The sequence below is a fragment of the Oryctolagus cuniculus genome, chromosome 3 (assembly GCF_051225735.1).
Source record: "Oryctolagus cuniculus isolate XC-2025 breed Fujian yellow rabbit chromosome 3, ASM5122573v1, whole genome shotgun sequence".
NCBI lineage: Eukaryota > Metazoa > Chordata > Mammalia > Lagomorpha > Leporidae > Oryctolagus > Oryctolagus cuniculus.
The window spans coordinates 23,239,926-23,259,575 of NC_142869.1; the positions used below are offsets into that span (position 1 = coordinate 23,239,926).

The 19,650-nt window shown below is 41.7% G+C and overlaps 1 protein-coding gene and 1 long non-coding RNA gene across 3 annotated transcripts in view; one reads left to right on the forward strand and one right to left on the reverse strand.

The window, feature by feature from the left end:
• The first annotated feature begins 29 nt into the window (after positions 1-29).
• Positions 30-19,650, forward strand: part of PECR (peroxisomal trans-2-enoyl-CoA reductase) — a 29,576-nt gene continuing 9,955 nt past the window's right edge. Inside the window, exons 1-4 of the mRNA XM_002712578.6 lie at positions 30-195; positions 12,273-12,406; positions 12,931-13,096; positions 16,906-16,987. Of these exons, the coding sequence (XP_002712624.3) occupies positions 72-195; positions 12,273-12,406; positions 12,931-13,096; positions 16,906-16,987 (506 nt within the window). The 5' untranslated portion in view covers positions 30-71. The remainder of the gene's footprint in view (positions 196-12,272; positions 12,407-12,930; positions 13,097-16,905; positions 16,988-19,650) is intronic.
• The window catches only part of LOC127491567 (uncharacterized), a 43,316-nt gene continuing 37,396 nt past the window's right edge, over positions 13,731-19,650 (reverse strand). For both annotated transcript variants that reach the window (XR_016231443.1, XR_016231441.1), the window contains exon 3: positions 13,731-14,027. This is a non-coding gene — a long non-coding RNA (uncharacterized LOC127491567). The remainder of the gene's footprint in view (positions 14,028-19,650) is intronic.

Here is a 19,650-nt window from a genome sequence, read left to right on the forward strand (position 1 = left end):
CTTGCGCTCCGCCCACCTCTGGTACAACTGTAGCTTGCAGTCTGGGCTCAGGGTGAGGGACGTTCGGGGCAATGGGGTCGTGGACTAAGGGCAAGAGCTGCCTGGCGGCCGGCTTGCTGCAGAACCAAGCGGCCATCGTCACCGGCGGGGCCACGGGCATCGGAAAGGCCATCGCCCAGGAGCTCCTGCACCTCGGTACGTGGGCAGGCCCCAGCGTCCAGGGCCCTGCAGCCAGGCTCGGTGGACACAGGGTTGGGGACCCCTGTGAGGGCAGGAGCCTGAGCGGGCTTCGGGATGTGTAGGTGTAGCCTGGTGAGGGCCGCGAGGGGCGGGGAGGGCAGCAGGGTCCCCTAGAGACCGTGGAAAAGGGCGGGGCGGGGAGCCCCGAGTTCCGGGCTGCAGGGCGCTCTGAGCTGGACACGGCTTGCCTGAGGCCTGAGCAAACACCTTAAGGAAAGAACTGTGGAAAGAACTGTGCGCACGTGCGTTAATTAACACAGTCTACATGTCACCGGCCGATCTGAGTGCCTAGGAGGCCTGGGGAGACTTCACTGAACTGCCGAGGGTTCTAAACCTGTTGAGAGTCCTCCATCGAATTCTCTTCTAGACGAGGAGAGCAACCCAAAGGGGGAAGTAGGTGCATGACCTCTGCGCCGATGGAAGCCTTCCATGAGTTTTACGACTATAAAGTTGTGTGAAAGACAAGACTCACAATATATTAGATCTAATTTGATCTAATTAGCTAAAGAGCTCTTACAAACAGAAGGGCCAGCACACTGATAGAAAAATAGTCTTATGGTATGGACTAAGCATTCCAACAGAAGAATATGAGAAAATAATCAACCTTATTGAATAGTAAATGCAAAGTAAAACACTGAGGTACCATTGTTTTCCTAACAAAATTTTAAAACATTCGGAAAAGTGAGTGTTGAGGAGGGAGTGAGAAAGGCAGGCCAGGATGTAAATTATGGAGAAAAGACCCAAAAGCCTTTATGATGGTCATACTCTCTGGTCTTGTAACCTTCTCAGGAATTTACTGTAGGGAAATGATCAGAGCCAGGTCAAGATTGGTGCCCAAGAATGTAATGTCATCTGGGTAGTGAGACACTGGAAATAGCCTCAGCATTATGTGCACAACAGTGAATTGATGGCTGAAATATGCTGCCCTCTGACTACATTGTTATTGAAGACTCCATTTGGAGAAAGGCATACTATTTATCTATAAGAAGCAGGATTTTAAACAAAACAGCTTTCCATTTTGATTCTTACTGGAAAACGCATATGCAGAAACAGACTGGAAGGACTTTTATAACATTGTTAACATTTTTTTCTGAAAATAAGTTTCATTTGGGGTGGTTTAACTTGCCTTCATATTTCAAGTATCTTTGTAAAGTGAACATGTAGGGTTCCTTTGATTACCATTTATGTTTCCAAGATCTGGCATAGTATGACCTAAAAAAACCAAAAACGTATTGTACACATGTCCCTTGACCTTAAGTGAGGTTATGTCCCCATAAACTCATAGTGATTGGAAAATACATTTAATGATCCTGACTTACTGCAAATCATAGCATAGTCTAACTTACCTTAGGTGTTCTCAGAACATTTACGTTACCCTACAGTTGGGCAAAATCATTTAACACAGAGTGTATTTTAAGATAAAATGTTGAATATCTCATGTGATTTATTGAATTCTATAGGAAAAGTGAAAAATAGAATGGTTGCATAGGTATGCTTTCACACCTTTCAAAAGTTAAAAAAAATTGTTAAGTTGCACCATTATAAGTTGGGAACTGATTGTATTTGAAATATACATACTGTTTTTACACTTGATCTTAGCCAAAATGCTGAGAAACAATGAAAATATACATACCTTTTTAATAAGTATATACATGGGAAAACATGGGAAGAAAAACATGGGAAATTAACATTTCCCTAATCTGGCCCTGGCAGAGCCTCATCTCTATCATTGCACAGTTCATTCTTTACACCAAACTCTATTACCTTTCAGTAAAATCAATAAGAAAATCAGAATTGGTGATCATTTTATGCAAAGGCCTGATACAAGATTTCTCAGCAGATTTATAGAATTCTAGTTGGACCCTTCATGGATTTGTATGTATTTGAACTTTCTTCCTGCTTGGTAAATTTGCAGAGGCCAAAACACTACTTGTCAGGTTTGCGGTAAAATGGCAAACTTTATCTTACTAGCAAAGGCTAAAGTATTAAAACAGTGTCTCCCTAGTAAAATACTTCATATATTTAAAAAAAGACCCACATGCATAATTCTTTATCATACTGGAAATGATTTTCTTTGGTGAAAAGATATAAAATAATTTTACTATGACTTTTTCATCTTATTTTTCAATGCCAGCATTATTTTTAAAAATTGTTACATGAATCCAAATTAAGCAAATAAAATGTTAGACAATTCCTTATCCAGCATGAAGGCCACCTTTTTAAAAATGTGAATTATAATTTGTATTTGGAGGCATGGGTTTTGAAATGGTGATTGTTGCTTTGACTTTTCCTTGTACTTAGAGGACAAGAAGAGCCACTGCATAAAAGAGCAGGATGTAGCGGGAAGAATTAGGTCTCCTTTGTCTGTTGGACAGATGCTTTAGGCAGAGAGAGTCCTGATTCTGCCAGGGAATACCCAGGACCATTCAATCTGATTTCAAGTCATATCCTTGTCTTCACGCTCATCGCTTATCATTCTCTATCTCTCCAGCAGAACATAAATTAGATATGGTAGATTGCAAGGAAGTAGGAAATGCAATTAGAAATTGTGAAACAAGACAATATTTAATTTATTTTTAGAGACAGAGATCTTCCAACTGCTGGTTCATTTCCCAAATGCTGGGGTTTTAGTCAGCATTGTAGCATTCTTCCCTGTAATACCTTTGCACCCTGGTTCAAGTTTGCATGCCATGGAAAATTCTAGCAGTTACGGTGGATGACTCTGTCAAATTTGTTTCCAGTCCAGCTCTTCCTATATTAGGTAACAGACCTGAAGTGTGGTAATTCAATAAGATTCTAATCAGATAATCCTTGTGAATGATCCTATTGATGTTTTTATGGTTTATGGTATCTCTTACTGAAGGCTCTTGACAAAGTTAACATGCATTAGTTTACTTTTGTATACCTGAGAGGGTTTTTTTTTTTACAAAGTTTTTATTTATGTATTTTTTAAAGCTATTTTATTTGAAAGGTAGAGAAAGTCAGAGACAGACAGATCTTCCATTTGCTGGTTCACTCCGCAAATGCCATTAACAAACCAGACTGGGCCAGGCTAAAGTCAGGTGTGTGAACTCCATCTTTGTGTCCTGCAAGGGTGATTGGGCCGAAGTGCTTGAGCCATCATATTCTGCTCCCAGGGTGCACATTAGCAGGAAGCTGTATCAGAATCAGAGGAGCCAGGACTCGAACCAGGTCTTCAATTATGGGGTATGGGAAACCCAAGCATTCTTAATGGCTGCACCAAATGCCTGCCCCTGAGGTTTTTGTTGTTGTTATTATTATTATTTAATTTTTAATTGGTTTTGGGAACAGTTGTATAGGCCTAATTTTTTAAACTCTGCTTTGTTCACTCCAAGCCCTACTCTGGGAACTGGGATTGCCAAGTGCCCATGTAGATGACAGAAAAACCAGAACAAGAAAGGGTTAGAGCCAGGCAGAGGTGCTGGTTGACCCAAGTGCCCTCCTTAGTTTGTTCCATCTTAATGATCTGCTTGGCTATTGCTTCTAACTCATGGTTGCCTCAGGTCTGAAGGTCAATTCTTTTTGCTCCTGGAAAGAAAAGGAAAAGGGAGTGAGGTTCTCCCTAATAACAGTATACCTTGGGCCATGTTGAATACTGCATACAGTTTGATCACCTGATTGTTCTTTTTTTTTTTTTTTTTTTTTTTGACAGGCAGATTTAGAGAGAGAGAGAGACAGAGAAAGGTCTCCCTTCCATTGGTTCACACCCTAAATGGCTGTTAAGGCCAGTGCGCTGCGCTGATCTGAAGCCAGGAGCCAGGTGCTTCCTCCTGGTCTCCCATGAAGGTGCAGGGGCCCAAGCACCTGGGCCATCCTCTACTGCCTTTCCGGGTCATAGCAGAGAGCTGGACTGGAAGAGGAACAACTGGGACTCGAATCCGGTGCCCTTATGGGATGCTGGTGCCACAGGTGGATGATTAACCAAGTGAGCCACGGTGCTGGCCCCCTGATTGTTCTTTTAAAGTTAAACTTGTCTATAAAAAATTCATGGCAAATCTTTCAAATCTCTGCTTTATAAAACTCTCAGGCTGCTCGTTAGATTTTCCAAATGCTGTCTGCATTTGTAACTTGCTAAATTATAGTTGAAACTTGAAAGATACTGTTTAAAAGTATCTTATTGTGCAGTAGGTAGCTCAACCTATACAACTAATACAATTCAGGCCAGGTGAGAGCCTTTGAACTTTACCTTTAAACCTCACTTATGGGGCCAGCACTGTGGCATAGTGGTTCCTCCTGTAGTGTTTGCATCCCATATGGGTGCCAGTTCGATTCCTTGCAACCCCACTTCCAATCCAGCTCCCTGCTAATGCTCCTGAGAAAGCAGCAGAGGGTGGCAGAAGTGCTTGAGGCCTGGCACACATGTGGGAGAGCTGGAGGAAGCTCCTAGCTCCTGGCTTCAGATCAGCCCAACTTCAGCTGTGGCAGCCATTTGGGGAGGGAACCAATGGGTGGAAGATTGTGGCCATTTGGGGAGTGAACCAGTGGACAGAAGATTCGCTCTCTCTAACTCTACCTTTCAAATAAATAAATTGTAAAAAAAAAAAAAAAAAAACTGAAAAAACCCTCACTCATTCATCATGCGTGTATTGAATGTGGCTGTGTGCTTGCCTAACAGACACAGCAATGACAAGGTGCCTACTCTCCGAGGGATGACAGAGGGAGGGTGCTAAGTTATTATGAAGTAGTGCAGGCCAGTATGCTGCACTGTTGTGAGGACAGGGACTTGGGATAGAGCAGTGAACCTGGGGAAGTGAGAGGAGGGTTAGCAGTGCTTCCCAGGAGTGGCATGCACTTTCTCTTCCCTGCTTAGAGGCAGCCGTGGCAAGCATTTCTGCTTCCTATATTATTACAGGTGTTGTGCATGCATACCACATACCACATATATGCGTATATGTGCATATATAAATATGCATGCTGTGCATTTAGTACATGTATTAAATATGCATATATGTAACATTAATACATATGTAACATGTTTTATTTGAAGGATTTATGTGGGATGAGTTAAGACATAAGGCAACAATGAGCAACAAGACCCAGCATTATTTAATAAGATAAGTGGGTAGTCCATCATGTTATAGCTTGGTTCCTTTACAGTGACAAATAATTTGGGGCAATATTTGACTGTATAATGCATATGGGATTTTTTGATCTGTATTTAAGTATAATTGACAATGATTATTTCACAAATTTAAATGTGAAATTTCATGTTTATGTGTATTTATTGGAAAGGCAGAGTGACACACAGAGACAGAAACACAGATCTTCCATGTGCTAGCTTTATCCTCAAATAACCACAAGGGCTAAAGATGGGCCAGGAGACAGGAACATCATCCAGGTCTCCCACGTGGGCAGCAGGGCCCCAAGTACTTGGGCCATCACCTTCTGCCTTCCTGCATTAGCAGGGAGCTGGTTAGGAGGTAGAATGGGAACTCCAACCAAGCACTCTGCTAAAGGAAACAGGCAACCCAACTGGCATCTTAACTGCTGCACCAAGCATCCAGTTGAGTTTCTTTTCTTTTTTTTTTTTTTTTTTATTTGACAGAGTTATAGACAGAGAGAGACAAAGGTCTTTCTTCCATTGGTTCACTCCCATAATGGCCGCTACTGGCAGCACTGTGCCGATGCAAAGCCAGGAGCCGGGTGTTCCTCCCGGTCTCCCATGCGGGTGCAGGGACCCAAGCACTTGGGCCATCCTCTGCTGCCCTCACGGGCCACAGCAGAGAGCTGGACAGGAAGAGGAGCAACTGGGACTAGTACCCGGCGCCCCAAGCTGGCAACAGTGATCTATTTTTTTATTACTATCAAGTAGTTTGCACTCTCTGAATGTTTTATATAAATGGAGTCATACAGTATGTACTATGCTTACCTGTTTTTTTTTTCTTTCACTTACCATGATATTTTTCGATTTACTCATGTTGTTGCATGTATCAGTGGTTCATTATTTTTTATTGCAAGTGATATTCCATTTTATCACTTTATCACAGTTTTTTTCACTTATTGGTGGTCATTTGAGTTGTTTCCACTTTTTGGCTATTACAAAAGAAAGTGTCTATGATCATTGTATTCAAGTCTTTGCATGGATGTACACTTTCATTACTCTTGAATACCTGGAATGTGATGTTTGGTTTGTATGATAGGTGAGTGTTAACTTTTTAAGAAACTGACAAATTGGTTGTGCCAATATATCCTCTTTTTCTATAAGTTTACACTTATATCTGTGAAATACACCTCTTCATCTCGGGCAATATTCTTTGCTGTGAAATTTGTTTATATTAATATAGCTATTCTAGCTTTCTTTGGGTTACTGTTAGAATGTTGTATCTTTTTTTCTATTCTTTTTACTTTTAACCTCTTTGTGTCTTTATACTTGCAGTGCATTTTAGATCTTGCTTTTTCATCCATTCTGACAATATATATCTTCAGCTAGATTGTTTTAGAAAGTTTACATGTGATTATCAACATAGGTGAAATGAAACCTACCATCTTGCTATTTCTATTCTTAAAGTCCCATTTGTTCTTTGTTTCCTTTTCTCTTGTTTTCTGCCTTCTTTTGAACTGGATATTTTTATAGATTTTAAGTTAATCTTTTGTTGGCTTATTTTAACTCTTCTTTTTGTTTATTTGGTGGTGGTTTAAGGGTTTATAGTGTACATATAGTACTACATACTGTAGTCTACCTTGTGATAGTGATGTTGTACCACTTCATATAGAATATAAGAATGAGGTTGGCATTGCAGTGTAGTGGAGTAAGTCACTACCTGTGATGCCAGCATCCCCTATGAACGGCCACTGAGTACTGGCTGCTCCACTTCAGTCCAGCTCTCTGCTAATATATCTCAGAAAGCAGAGGAAGACAGCCTAAGTGCTTGGGGCCCTGCCACCCAAATGGGAGACCCAGATGAAATTCCAGGCGCCTGGCTTCAGCCTAGCCCAGCCCTAGGCATTGCCACCATATGGGGAGTGAACCAGTGGAAGGAAGATATCTCTCTCCCTCTTTCTCTCTCTTTCTCTATAACTCTGCCTCTCAGATAAATACATCTATTTTTTTAAAAAAGATTTATTTTATTTATTTGAAAGAGTTACAGGTAGAGGTCCTCCGTCCACTGGTTCACTCCCCAGATGGCCACAATGGCTGGAGCTGTGCCGATCCGAAGCCAGGAGCCAGGAGTCAGGAGCTTCTTTCGGGTCTCCCACGTGGGTGCAGGGACCCAAGGACCTGGGCCATCCTCTACTGCTCTCCCAAGCCATCACAGAGAGCTGGATTGGAAGAGGAGCAGCCAGGACTAGAATCAGCACCCATATGGGATGCTGGCGCTTCAGACCAGGGCTTTAACCCACTGCGCCACAGCGCCAGCCCCAATAAATACATCTTTTTTGAAAAAAAGTAAGAATGACTTCACAGTTTATTTTAAATTTTTAATGTACTTTATTAATTTTTACATTTTTAGTTATTTGAGATGCAGAGAAAAAAGGAGCTCCCATCCACTGTTTTAGTCCCCAAATGCTCACATCAACAAGGACTGGGCCAGGAATAAGCCAGGAGCTGGGAAGTCAATCCAGATCTCCTATGGGAGTGGTAGGGGTTCAACTACTTGAGCCATCACCTGCTGCCTCCCTGGGTGTGCATTAATTTTTTTTAAAGATTTATTTTTATTTATTTGAAAGACAGAGTTACAGAGAGAGGTAGAGACATAGAAAGAGGTCTTAATTCTTTTAATTAATGCACAGTTATTCTTAAGTGTTGAAATTTAACTGAAATGTGATCCCTGTTAAACATAAGAGTGGGAATAAGAGAGGGAAGAGATGTACAATTTGGGACATGCTCAAGCTGACTTGCCCCAAATGGTAGAGTTAGAAACATACCAGGGGACTCCAATTTAATCCCATCAAGGTGGCATGTACCAATGCCATCTCACTAGTCCAAGTGATCAATTTCAGTTCACAATTGATCATAATGAAAGGACTGAGAGTCAAAGGGAGCACATAAACAAGTCTAGTACCTGCTAATACTAACCGATAGAATAAATAAAGGGGAGAGTGATCCAACATGGGAAGCGAGATACTCAGCAGACTCATAGAATGGTGGATGTCCTAAACAGCACTCTGGCCTCAGAATCAGGCCTAAAGGCATTCTGATCTGGCTGAAAAGCCCATGAGAGTATTTCAGGCATGGAAAGCCAAGACACTCTGGCAAAAACAAACAAACAAACAAACAAACAAACAAAAAAAACCAACAACAACAACAACAAAAAAAAACCAAACAAACCTAAATGAAAGATCTCTGTGAGTGAGATCCCAGTGGAAAGAACAGGTCTTCAAAGAAGGAGGTACCTTTCTCTGAAGGGAGGAAAGAACCTCCACTTTGACTATGACCTTGTCTAAACAGGATAAGAGTCGGAGAACTCAAGGGACTTCCATAGCCTTGGAAACTCATGACTGGTGCATAGGGAGATTACTGATGCCATAAACAGGAGTGTCAATTGGTAAAGTCAACAACAGGAGTCACTGTGCACTTACTCCTCATGTAGGATCTCTGTCCTTAATGTGCTGCACATTGAGACTTAATGCTATAACCAGTACTCAAGTATGCCTATCCAAAGCCAGGAGCTAGGAGCTTCTTCTGGTCTGTTATGTGGGTGTAGGGGCCCAAGGACTTGGGCCATCTTCTTCTGCTTTCCCAGGCCATAGCAGAGAGCTGGGTCGAAACTGGAGAGACAAGAACTCAAACGGGCACCCATATGGGATGCCAGCATTGCAGGCAATGCTTTACCCATTATGCCACAGCACCGGCCCCTCTAGATGACAATCTTATCAAAAGCAGTTTGAATAGTGCTTGCCAGGGAGCAAGCATTTAGCCTACTGGTTAAGATGCCCACGTCACACACTGTGATTGCTAAAAGTTGATTCTCAGCTCCAGCTCCAGCTCCAGCTTCCTGCCAATGTAGACCTTGGCAGGCAGCAGAGATGGCTACAGTAGTTGGTTTCCTGCCACCCACATAGGAGATCTGGGTTATTCCTGGCTTCTGGATCCAGCCCTGACCCAGCCCTCTATTATGGGCTTTTGTTGAGTGAAGCAGTGAATGGGAGTGCTTTCTGTTTCTCAAATAGATTAAAAAAATAAAAAGAAGAATAGCTCTTGCTTTCTGTTCATTGTATGCTGCATGATATGGAGCAAGCTTTTTTCCTATGCCTTGTTAAATTGTCCTATCTCCTTCTATATTTGTATTGTCTTCCAACATTTTATCTTTTATACTGTCAATATCATGAAATATTTCCCGAAGTTTCTTTGTATATGAGGATTCTTTCGGTTTGTTTCTTGGTGGATGTAGGTCCTGTAGGACATCTTCATCTTCTTTGTCAAGACCACTTTCCTCATTTATTTGGATACCTTTCCCTTCACCGAGGTGTTCTGGCTGTGTAGCTGTAGTGTCTATAGAGTGGTGAGAATGTCAACGTGCACATAGCCATCTGTTCCTCTTGTAACTCTACTGACATTGCATTCTTTCTTTTTTTTTTAAAGAGTTATTTATTTATTTATTTATTTGAAATTCAGAGTTACACAGAAAGAGAAGGAGAGGCAGAGAGAGGTCGTCCATCTGCTGGTTCACTCCCCAGTTGGCCACAATAGCCAGAGCTGTGCCCATCTGAAGCCAGGAGCTTCTTCCAGGTCTCCCGCGGGGGTGCAGGGGCCCAAGGACTTGGGCCATCCTCTACTGCTTTCCAGGCCATAGCAGAGAGCTGGATCGGAAGTGGAGCAGCCGGGACCTGAACCAGCGCCCATATGGGATGCTGACACTACAGGCGGTGGGTTTATCCACTAAGCCACAGCACATTAGAATGACTTTGCATTCTAATTTCACTTGCAGTGTTGTCACTTTTCATTTCTTTGATCCACTTCCATCTTTACTGCCCAATCTCTCTTCTGATCATTGTTTATTATAGAATGTTATATGGATTGACCATTGTGAATCACAGAGGCAACATAGCTACTTTCTTTGATGTCTGTGCATGAACTGAAGATGCACATGACCAATCACTAGAAGAATTGAAAGAAGTGCCATAATTAGTCACTGATCATCATGTGCACCTGCTGTTTACTTAGTGATTTGTAAACTGAAGAGTTGGCAGGGAAGTTAATATACCTTGATACCTGAAATTTGAAGCATGCTTTTTGGAGAACTGGCCTTACTTAACTAACAAAGGTAACTGGAATTAGTACATAACTAGAGCTAAAAAAAACACAGACTACCCCTACTGCTCCTTCTTGGCCATTGTGCTATTATTATCAAGGAGAAGAAGGGAAGAGCTTCATTTCTACATACGATTAAATCCCACAATACCATGCTGCACTTTTTTGCTTTCCACAAATATCACTACCTTTTAAAGAGGTCTAAATAGAAGAAAAGCCTTTTATATTTGCTCATGTAATTACCATTTCTGCTTCTCTTTCTGCTTTTATATAGATTTTGATTTCCATCTGGTATCATTTTCCTTCTGCTGTAGGGCTTCCTTTAATCTTCTTCAGTAGTGTAGTTCTACTTAGCTGAATTCTTCCAGCTTTCATGTGTGTGAAAAAGTCATTATGTTGTCATTTTTGAAGCTCTTTTATTTTTTATTTTCAATCCCTTAAAGATATTGCTACCCTGGTTTCTGGCTTGCATTGTTTCTGAAAGAGATCTTTTTCTTTGTTGTTGTTGTTCTAACTCAATGTGTTGTTTTTCTCTGGCTGCTTTTGAGAATGTTCCCTTCCTCATCACTGGTTTATGTAATTACATCAGCAGTGTCGTTTCTGGGTCTGTTTTTATTCATTGACTTTTTTCCCTGTTATGGGTTATTTTCCTACTCCTTTGCATGCCTAGTAATATTTTTAAAATTCTACCTTGGTTGGTGCTGGTTATTTTATATTCTGTAAACATGCTTGAATTTTATCCGGGGATGCATGGTTACTTGAAAACTGTTCAATATTTTGAAAGAGGCTTGCTTATTTATTTATTTGATAGGTAGTGGGAGAGAGAGAGAGAGGGTAAGGTTAGAGAGAGAGAGAGAGAGAGAGAAAAGGTCTTCCTTCCTTTGATTCACTCCCCATATGGCCTCTACAGCTGGCACGGGGCCAATCCAAAGCCAGGAGCCAGGTGCTTCCTCCTGGTCTCCCATGCGGGTGCAGGGCCCAATCACTTGGGCCATCCTCCACTGCCCTCCCGTGCCACAGCAGAGAGCTGGACTGGAAGAGGAGCAACTGGGACTAGAACCCAGTGCCCATATGGGATGCCAGCGCCACAGGTGGAGGATTAACCAAGTGAGCTATGGCGCCGGCCCAGACTTGCTTTTCATTTAAATGCTCTGAACATCCTTTAGTCTGTGGCTAATTTTGCTCATCGTTGAGGTTGTAGCCCTTATATAGTGAAACATGTTTTCTGGTGTGTAAAATAACCATTCTCAGCTCTGTGTGAGTGCAAGATTTGTTCTCTCTGCTTATTTGGGGGGAGTTCTACCCAAGTCTGTTTATGTATTTACATGTACTAACCAGTACCTAGAAGACTCATGGGGGACTCTGTAAATCTCTAGATTTCTCTCTCTATACCTCTCTTTTCTGTATGTCATCTGTAAGCAACCATCATGGCCTCCTGGGATCCCCAACTTCATCTTTCACCTGGGGAGATGTCTAGGCTCTGATTGGTTCCTCCTTCATTTGGAAGCTCTCTCCAGGTAGTAAGCTGCAGTAATCACAGGGCTCACCTTGTATGTTTCCACCCTCTCATAGAGCAAGTCCAGTGCTACTTCATGTCCAATGCCTCAAAACCATTGTTTCGTATACTTTGCCCGGGTTTTTAGTTGTTCAGGGCTGGAGGATAATTCAGTAGCTATTGCTGCATCCTGTCCAGAAACAGAAGGCCTAAATAATCTTTGTTTGACAGGAACACACAAAGTATTTTCTAAACATTGTTATTTTTCACACTTGGAGACCTCATAAAAACACATTTACTTGTTCCCTGCTATTTTCTCCTCAGGCTGCAATGTGGTCATTGCGTCCCGGAAGCTGGACAGATTAAAATCTGCTGCAGAAGAACTGAAGAGCAGTCTGCCTGCCACCAGCCAGGCTCAAGTCACTCCCATACAGTGCAACATCCGGAAAGAAGAGGAGGTGATGCAATATGTCACTTACTCCCTCGTTTTAATGTACAGCTGTGGTTCTTAAACCTGGCTATGCTTCAGGTTCTCCTGTGGTGGCTGTCTTGGGTGAGGTTCACACAAAGCAGAGCCAGCAAAGCGGATACTGATGCTAATGATCTGTTGAGCTAGTGGCCTCAAGAGGAGGTCAGGGTAGAAGACAAGATTAAGAAGCCAAGCAAGGATGTGATTTCAGCTAGAGACTCCTTCTGCCTTTTAAGTCATTTCTTAGTGTTCATTTTAACCTGATTTCGTTCTTTCGGGATCGTATCTTACAAAATACTGTGATTGCCTTACAATGGGATGATCCAGGCTCATGGATTCAAAATCACAATTTTATCTTTATGGTCTATGAGTATTGACTCACTGAAGTAGGGTGTTTTGTTTTTTTTTCATTGCTGAGTGTGTTCACTTAAATTGCAAGCTCTGATAGGCTTCTAGAGCAAGCTATCCCAGCAGAAAGTTAGGTTATTAAACTTTTGTGTGTTTCTTCTTTAGGTCAATAATTTGATTAAATCTACCCTGGCTATTTATGGTAAGATCAATTTCTTGGTGAACAATGGAGGAGGCCAGTTCCTCTCTCCTGCTGAAGACATCAGTTCCAAGGGGTGGAATGCCGTGATTGAAACCAACCTGACAGGTACCTTCTACATGTGCAAAGCAGGCAAGTGTCATCAGTGTCCACAAAGGTCACTGTCTTTATTGAGAGATCATGGCTTGAAAGAGAAACTGTTAGGAATCCTAAAGTCTCATGTCACTCACATTTACATACATACAACATAGAGGCATAAATTGTTACATCTCTAGATAGTCATCTGGTAGTATTTTTAAATGTGGACATCCTCCTTCGATCTTCTGGTTTTATTTCTAGGAATTTATTATGAGAAAATTATTAATGACCTCTGCAAAGATTTAGCTACAAAGTTTATCATAGGACTAGAGAACACTTTCACACTTTGCTTTAAAGAAAGTAATCTACTAAATCTATTATTAGGAGCAATTCATTAATTCAGTCTTCTGAGAGAATATCAGAGTCTACATGCTTTCTGAAAGCTAATTGATATCCATGCTTGGTTTTGGGGTTAAAGGTTATATTTCATGGGTGGTTAATATTAAACTCCTGAAGTTAAGTAATGCAAGGGTTTCCTTATAAACTATCCAAGTTCCTCTTCTGATAGAAAAGGTAGGACAAGTGTAACTCTGACCCAAAGAATCTTCACTACACAGAGAGTAGGCTTGATTTTTTTTGTTTCTTTCAGTCAGAGATATTGCAGACATAAATCTAAGTAGAAGTATAAATCTTTTTTAGAGATTTATTTATTTATTTGAGAGGCAGAGTTACAGAGAGAGGGAGAGACAAGACAAAGAGAGGTCTTCCATCCTCTGGTTCACTCTCCAGGTAACCATAACTGTGGAGCTGGGCAGATCCAAAGCCAGGAGACAGGAGCTTCTTCTGGGTCTCCCATGCGGATGGAGTGGCCCAAGCACTTGGGCCATCTTTCACTGCCTTCCCAGGCGCATTGACAGGGAGCTGGATCAGAAGTGGAGCAGCTGGGACACGAACCAGCACCCATATGGGATGCTGGTGCCGGCCCCTGTAAGTAGAAGTATAAATCTGTGTGTAAGTAATGATACAAGATCGGCTGCTCCAGTGGAGAGACCCAGAAGAAATAGAGGCTTGAATAACAGAGTTTATTTCTGTCACTGAAAGCCCATGTAGGTAGTATAATCATTTCATGATCATTAGGAACTGACATTCTTATCGCTCCACTGTTCTTGAGCTGCGGTTTCCTTGCCATGGTTCAAGATGACTTTTTTGGTGTGTGCCCTCATATGTGCATTCCAGACAGCAGGAATGAGGAGAAGTATAATGCTTGCCCATGTCTTTCACGGGCATCATCTGAAGTAGTACATTAAATGTATTCACATTCACCAGTTAGGATTCAGTTAAATGATCATACTTTTCTCCAAGGGAAACAGAGTCTCCAAATGGGCAATTGTGTGCCCAGCTACAAGTTCTACTTCTTTGTAAGAACGGGAGAATAAGTCTTGGGGGATAGCTAGTAGTCTTTAACCCAAATGTTATAGCTCAGTGCTAACAGCTATTAATTGAAGATCTACAGAGTCTAGATTCAACTATGATTTAAAATATTTTTAAAGTTTATTTATTCGAGAGACAGAGAGTAGAGTGTCCCCATCCATTTGTTCACTCTGAAATGTCTGCTATGGCTGGAGCCAGGCTGGACCATAGACAGTAACTGGGAACTCAAACTAGGTCTCCCATGTGGTGTCAGGAACACAATCACTTGATCCATGACCGCTGTCTCCCAAGGCCTGCATTAGCTGGAAACTAGAGTCTGGAGCCAGATCCAGGTATTGAACCCAGGTACTCTGATATGGGATGCAGGCATTTCAGCTACTAGGCCAAATGCCTATCCTTCAGCCATGATTTTTTTTAAAGAATTATTTATTATTTGAAAGGGAGAGTTACAGAGAGGGCCAGCATTTCAATTTTGTAAGATGGAAAGTGTTCTGGAGATGAATGATGGTTGCACAAGAAGATGAATATACCTAATTCCGTTAAACTGTACCCTTGAAATGGTTAAGATAATGAATTTTATGTTATGTGTATTTTACCACAATAAAAGGAAATGGAAGGGAAAAAAGATCCTTAATCTGTTTTGACCACGGGGCTTGTTCTTTAATTTGGATGATTCTAAAATTTAATATTCTAGCTTTCTCCAAATCATTTGGTTTTGCTAACAGTCCTTCTCAATTTGCTTTTGAACCTTCCATGTTGTTTTATATGTTATACACACACACACACACACACACACACACATATGTATGTATATATATCCTTCTTCTACATTTATTCTAGTGGCTTTCTGGTTTCTCTGATAACTATCTCAAATATCTTAAAGAAATGCACTCACCTTCTGTTCCTTGCAAAAAATGTCAGAAGAGCAACATAAAATTCTTTCTTGCAAAATAAATGGTGATATTTATCTAGAAGCAAAAAGTCTATATAGGGTAATTGAAATTAACTGTTACTGTCCTTTATACTGGAATCAAATGATTTTATACAATGCTTTATTTCCCTTTCTAAACTTTTCTTGGCTATTCATGACCACTTATTATTTCAGATGAATTTTATATTCACTTTTTTTCTCAGAAGTCATTTTGGAGAATTTGATTGGAATTGTGTTAAACTTAATAAGTTGAAAATAGTTTACATATTCAAATATTCAGTCTCCCCATCATGACATATCTTGTCATTAACGAATTCTTCTTTTATATCTCTTAGCAGAGGTTTGTGGGTTTTGTTATAGGTAGATTTTTTAAAAAAAGATTTATTTACTTGAAAGGCAGAGTTCCAGAGAGAGAGGCAGAGGCAGAGAGAGTGAAGTCTTTCATCTGCTCATTCTCTCCCCAAATGGCCAGAATGGCTAGGACTGGGCAAACAGACGCCAGGAGCTTCATTCAGGTCTCCCACAAGTTAGAGAGATGCAGAGAAGCAGAAAGAAAGGTCTTCCATCCGCTTGTTCATTCCCCAAGTGGCTGCAGTGGCTGGAACTGGCTGATCTGAACCAGGAGCCAGGAGCTTCTTCCAGATATCCCACGTGGGTTCAGGGGCCCAAGCACTTGAGCCATCTTCCACTGCTTTCCTAGGCCGTAGCAGAGAGCTGGATTGAAAGAGGAACAGCCAGGACTAGAACCAGAGGGATGTTGGCTCTGCAGCTGGAGGCTTAGCCCACTAAGCCACTTAGCCACTTAGCTTCCTCTGGATCTCCCACACGGGTGCAGGGGCCTAAGCACTTGGGCCATCCTCTGCTGCTTTGCTAGGCACAATATCAGGGAGCTGGATTGGAATTGGAGCATCTGGGACTTGAACTGGCTCCCGTGTGTGATGCCAGTGCTGCAGACAGCAGCTTAACTGCTGAGCCACTGTGCTGGCCCACAATTCTAAAACAAATGATAGTGTATCATCATTTAGTCAGGGACACTTTTTTAAAGATTTATTTCACTTATAAAAACAGTTACAAGACGGAGGAGGAAAAACAGAGAGAGGAGAGAGAAGAAGAGAAATCTTTTTTCTTCGCTGGTTGACTTCCCAAATGGCTGCAATATCCTAGGCTGGGCCACACTGAAGGCAGGGGCCAGGAGATTCTTCTTGGTCTCCTACATGGGTGGCAGGGGTGCAAGCACTTGGGCCACCTTCCACTGCTTTTCCAGGAGCATTAGCAGGGAGCTGGGTCAAAGTGGAGTAGCCAGGATTTGGATCGGCACCCATTTAGAATGCCAGGATCACAGGTGGTGGCTTAACCTGTTACACTACATCACTGGTCCCTCAATCAGTCTTCTTATAGGCAAAGAAATGTAAAACATTACCCATAGGCAGTGTGCTGGAATCAAGTATCAGAGAAGAGTCAGCACAGTATTTATTATGATTGTCCTTTGTGTGTCCTGCAGTGTACAATTACTGGATGAAAAACCATGGAGGGTCTATCGTTAACATCATCACTGTTACCAAAAATGGATTTCCGACAGCTGCGTAAGCAAGTTTTATCTTTTCTTCCTAAGCCTTTGGGTTTAGTCCCCTGAATGAGGGCAAGTGAAGTAGAGAAAAATCCTTAAATCAAGGTCATTAATTCCTCTTACTAGCATGTTCCCTTATTTTAACTTTAAAAATGTATTTCCAAAATATTCTCCTTCATCTTAGGCTGAGGAAAGACCTGGCTGCAAGGATTAGAGGGGCAGGGCCCAGTCCTCACATAGGGTCCAGAACAGTGTCCATTTCCACTGTCGAGCTGGAAAACTCGTAACCAAAGAGATACGTCGCCCTGGTCCAAATGAAGCGTGAAAGGGCTGTACTTTGAGTAACCTGGCAGCATCCTAGAGCAAATCTTCACAATGTTTACAGGAAAATATCTGGCTTCCAATAAAAGATTACTAGGCATGCAAAAGGCAGGAAAATACAGCTCATGATACAAAGAAAAATCCATCAGAATGGACCCAGAACTGACACAGATGATAGATTAGTACAGAGGACATTAACACAGTTATGCTAACTGTATTTCATGGTTCAGAAAGCTAGAGCAAAGACAGAACTTAGCAGGCAGACACGGAAGAGATTTTTTAAAGATCCAAATCAAACTTCTAGAAACAAAAACAACAGGGGCCTGAGATGAACAATGCAACTTGATAGGAGGTTAGATACTTTGGAAGAAAAACTGAGTGAGCCTAAATACATAGCAATAGAAATTATTCAAAAATGAAACAAAAAATGGACAGAGCAAAAGTGGATGGTAAGGCAGAGTTTTCAATGGAGAGGGGAGAAAATAACAATTTTGAGGAAACCACGGCCAAAAATTTTCCAAGTTTGATGAAAATGATGACTGCAGGTCTAAGAAGCTCATGAACCCCAAGGAGAATGTGAAGGCAAATGCAAAGTCTATAATCATGTTGCTTGAAACCAGTGCTGGGGACAAAAATCTTACAAACACATTCTGCACAGAATCACATTCCTCACTGGAAACAAGGCAAATTAGAGGATGGTGAAGGGGTGGGCGTTGTGGTGCAATGGGTTAAGCCACTGCTTGGGACTCTTGCATCCCATATGAGAGTGCCAGTTTGTGTCCTAGCTCCTTCATTTCTGATCTAGCGCCATCTGACTTCCTGCTGATGTGCCTGGGAAGTAGCCAGTGATGGCTTGAGTACCTGGGGCCATGCTATCCACACAACCGACCCCAGTGGAGTTCTGAGCTCTTGGCATCAGCCTGGCCCAGCCCTGGCTGTTGTGGGCATTTGGATGAGTAAACCATCTGTTGGAAGATCTGTCTGTCTGTCTCTCTCACTCTGCCTTTCAAATAAGTCTGTAAACAAATAAATAAATGAATAAGATATATTTAGTCGTCATAGTATCTTTATATCTTCTGCCCAAGACCCCATACTGATGCAGACTTCCTATCTGGAAATACTTTAAAATTTATTAAACTTCTGGTATGGCTAGACATTCTCTTGATAGTATTTTTAGCCAGGTGAGTGAACATCATATCCCTTATTATTTAAATTGATTCAAAAAAACCATACAAGTATTAACCCTTTTTACTGTAATGTAAATTTAAAATATGTTGTCTCAAAAAATGAAAAAGGAAATGGAGAAGGAAAGAGGGTTGCGGGGAGGGAGAGAGAGAGGACAGAAGGGAATATCATCATGTTCTTAGAATTGTATCTACCCTACCGTTCGACCCAGCCATCCCACTCCTTGGAATTTACCCAAAGGAATTTAAATTGGCAAACAAAAAAGAGGTCTGCACCCTAATGTTTATTGCAGCTCAATTCACAATAGCTAAGACCTGGAACCAACCTAAATGCCCATCAACGATAGACTGGATAAAGAAATTATGGGATATGTACTCTTTAGAATACTATACCGCAGTAAGAAACAACGAAATCCAGTCATTTGCAACAAAATGGAGGAATCTGGAACACATCATGCTGAGTGAAATAAGCCAGTCCCAAAGGGACAAATACCATATGTTCTCCCTGATCGGTGACGACTGACTGAACACCAAGAGGGAAACCTGTTGGAGTGAGGTGGACACTATGGGAAATGGTGGCTTGATCAGCTTAGCCCTGACCGTTAATGAACAACTAAATACATTATCCCTCTTAGTAGTTTTTTTATCTGTTCTACTTAATATGACTGGTTTAGATCTGTAATTGATGCACAGTTATTCTTAAGTGTTGAAAATTAACTGAAATGTGATCCCTGTTGAACATGGTGGTGGGAATGGGAGAGGGAAGAGATGTATAATTTGGGACATGCTCAGGCTGACTTGCCCCAAGTGGTGGAGTTGGAAGCATACCAGGGGATTCCAATTCAATCCCATCGAGGTGGCATGTACCAATGCCATCTCACTGTTCCAGGTGATCAGTTTCAGTTCACAGTTGGTCATGGTGAAGGGACTGGGAGTCAAAGGGAGCACATAGACAAGTCTAGTACCTGCTAACGCTAACTGATGGAGTAAATAAAGGGGAGAGTGATCCAACATGGGAAGTGAGATACTCAGCAGACTCATAGAATGGCAGATGTCCTAAATAGCACTCTGGCCTCAGAATCAGCCCTAAAGGCATTCGGAGCTGGCTGAAAAGCTCATGAGAGTATTTCAGGCATGGAAAGCCAAGACACTCTGGCAAAAGATCTCTGCGAGT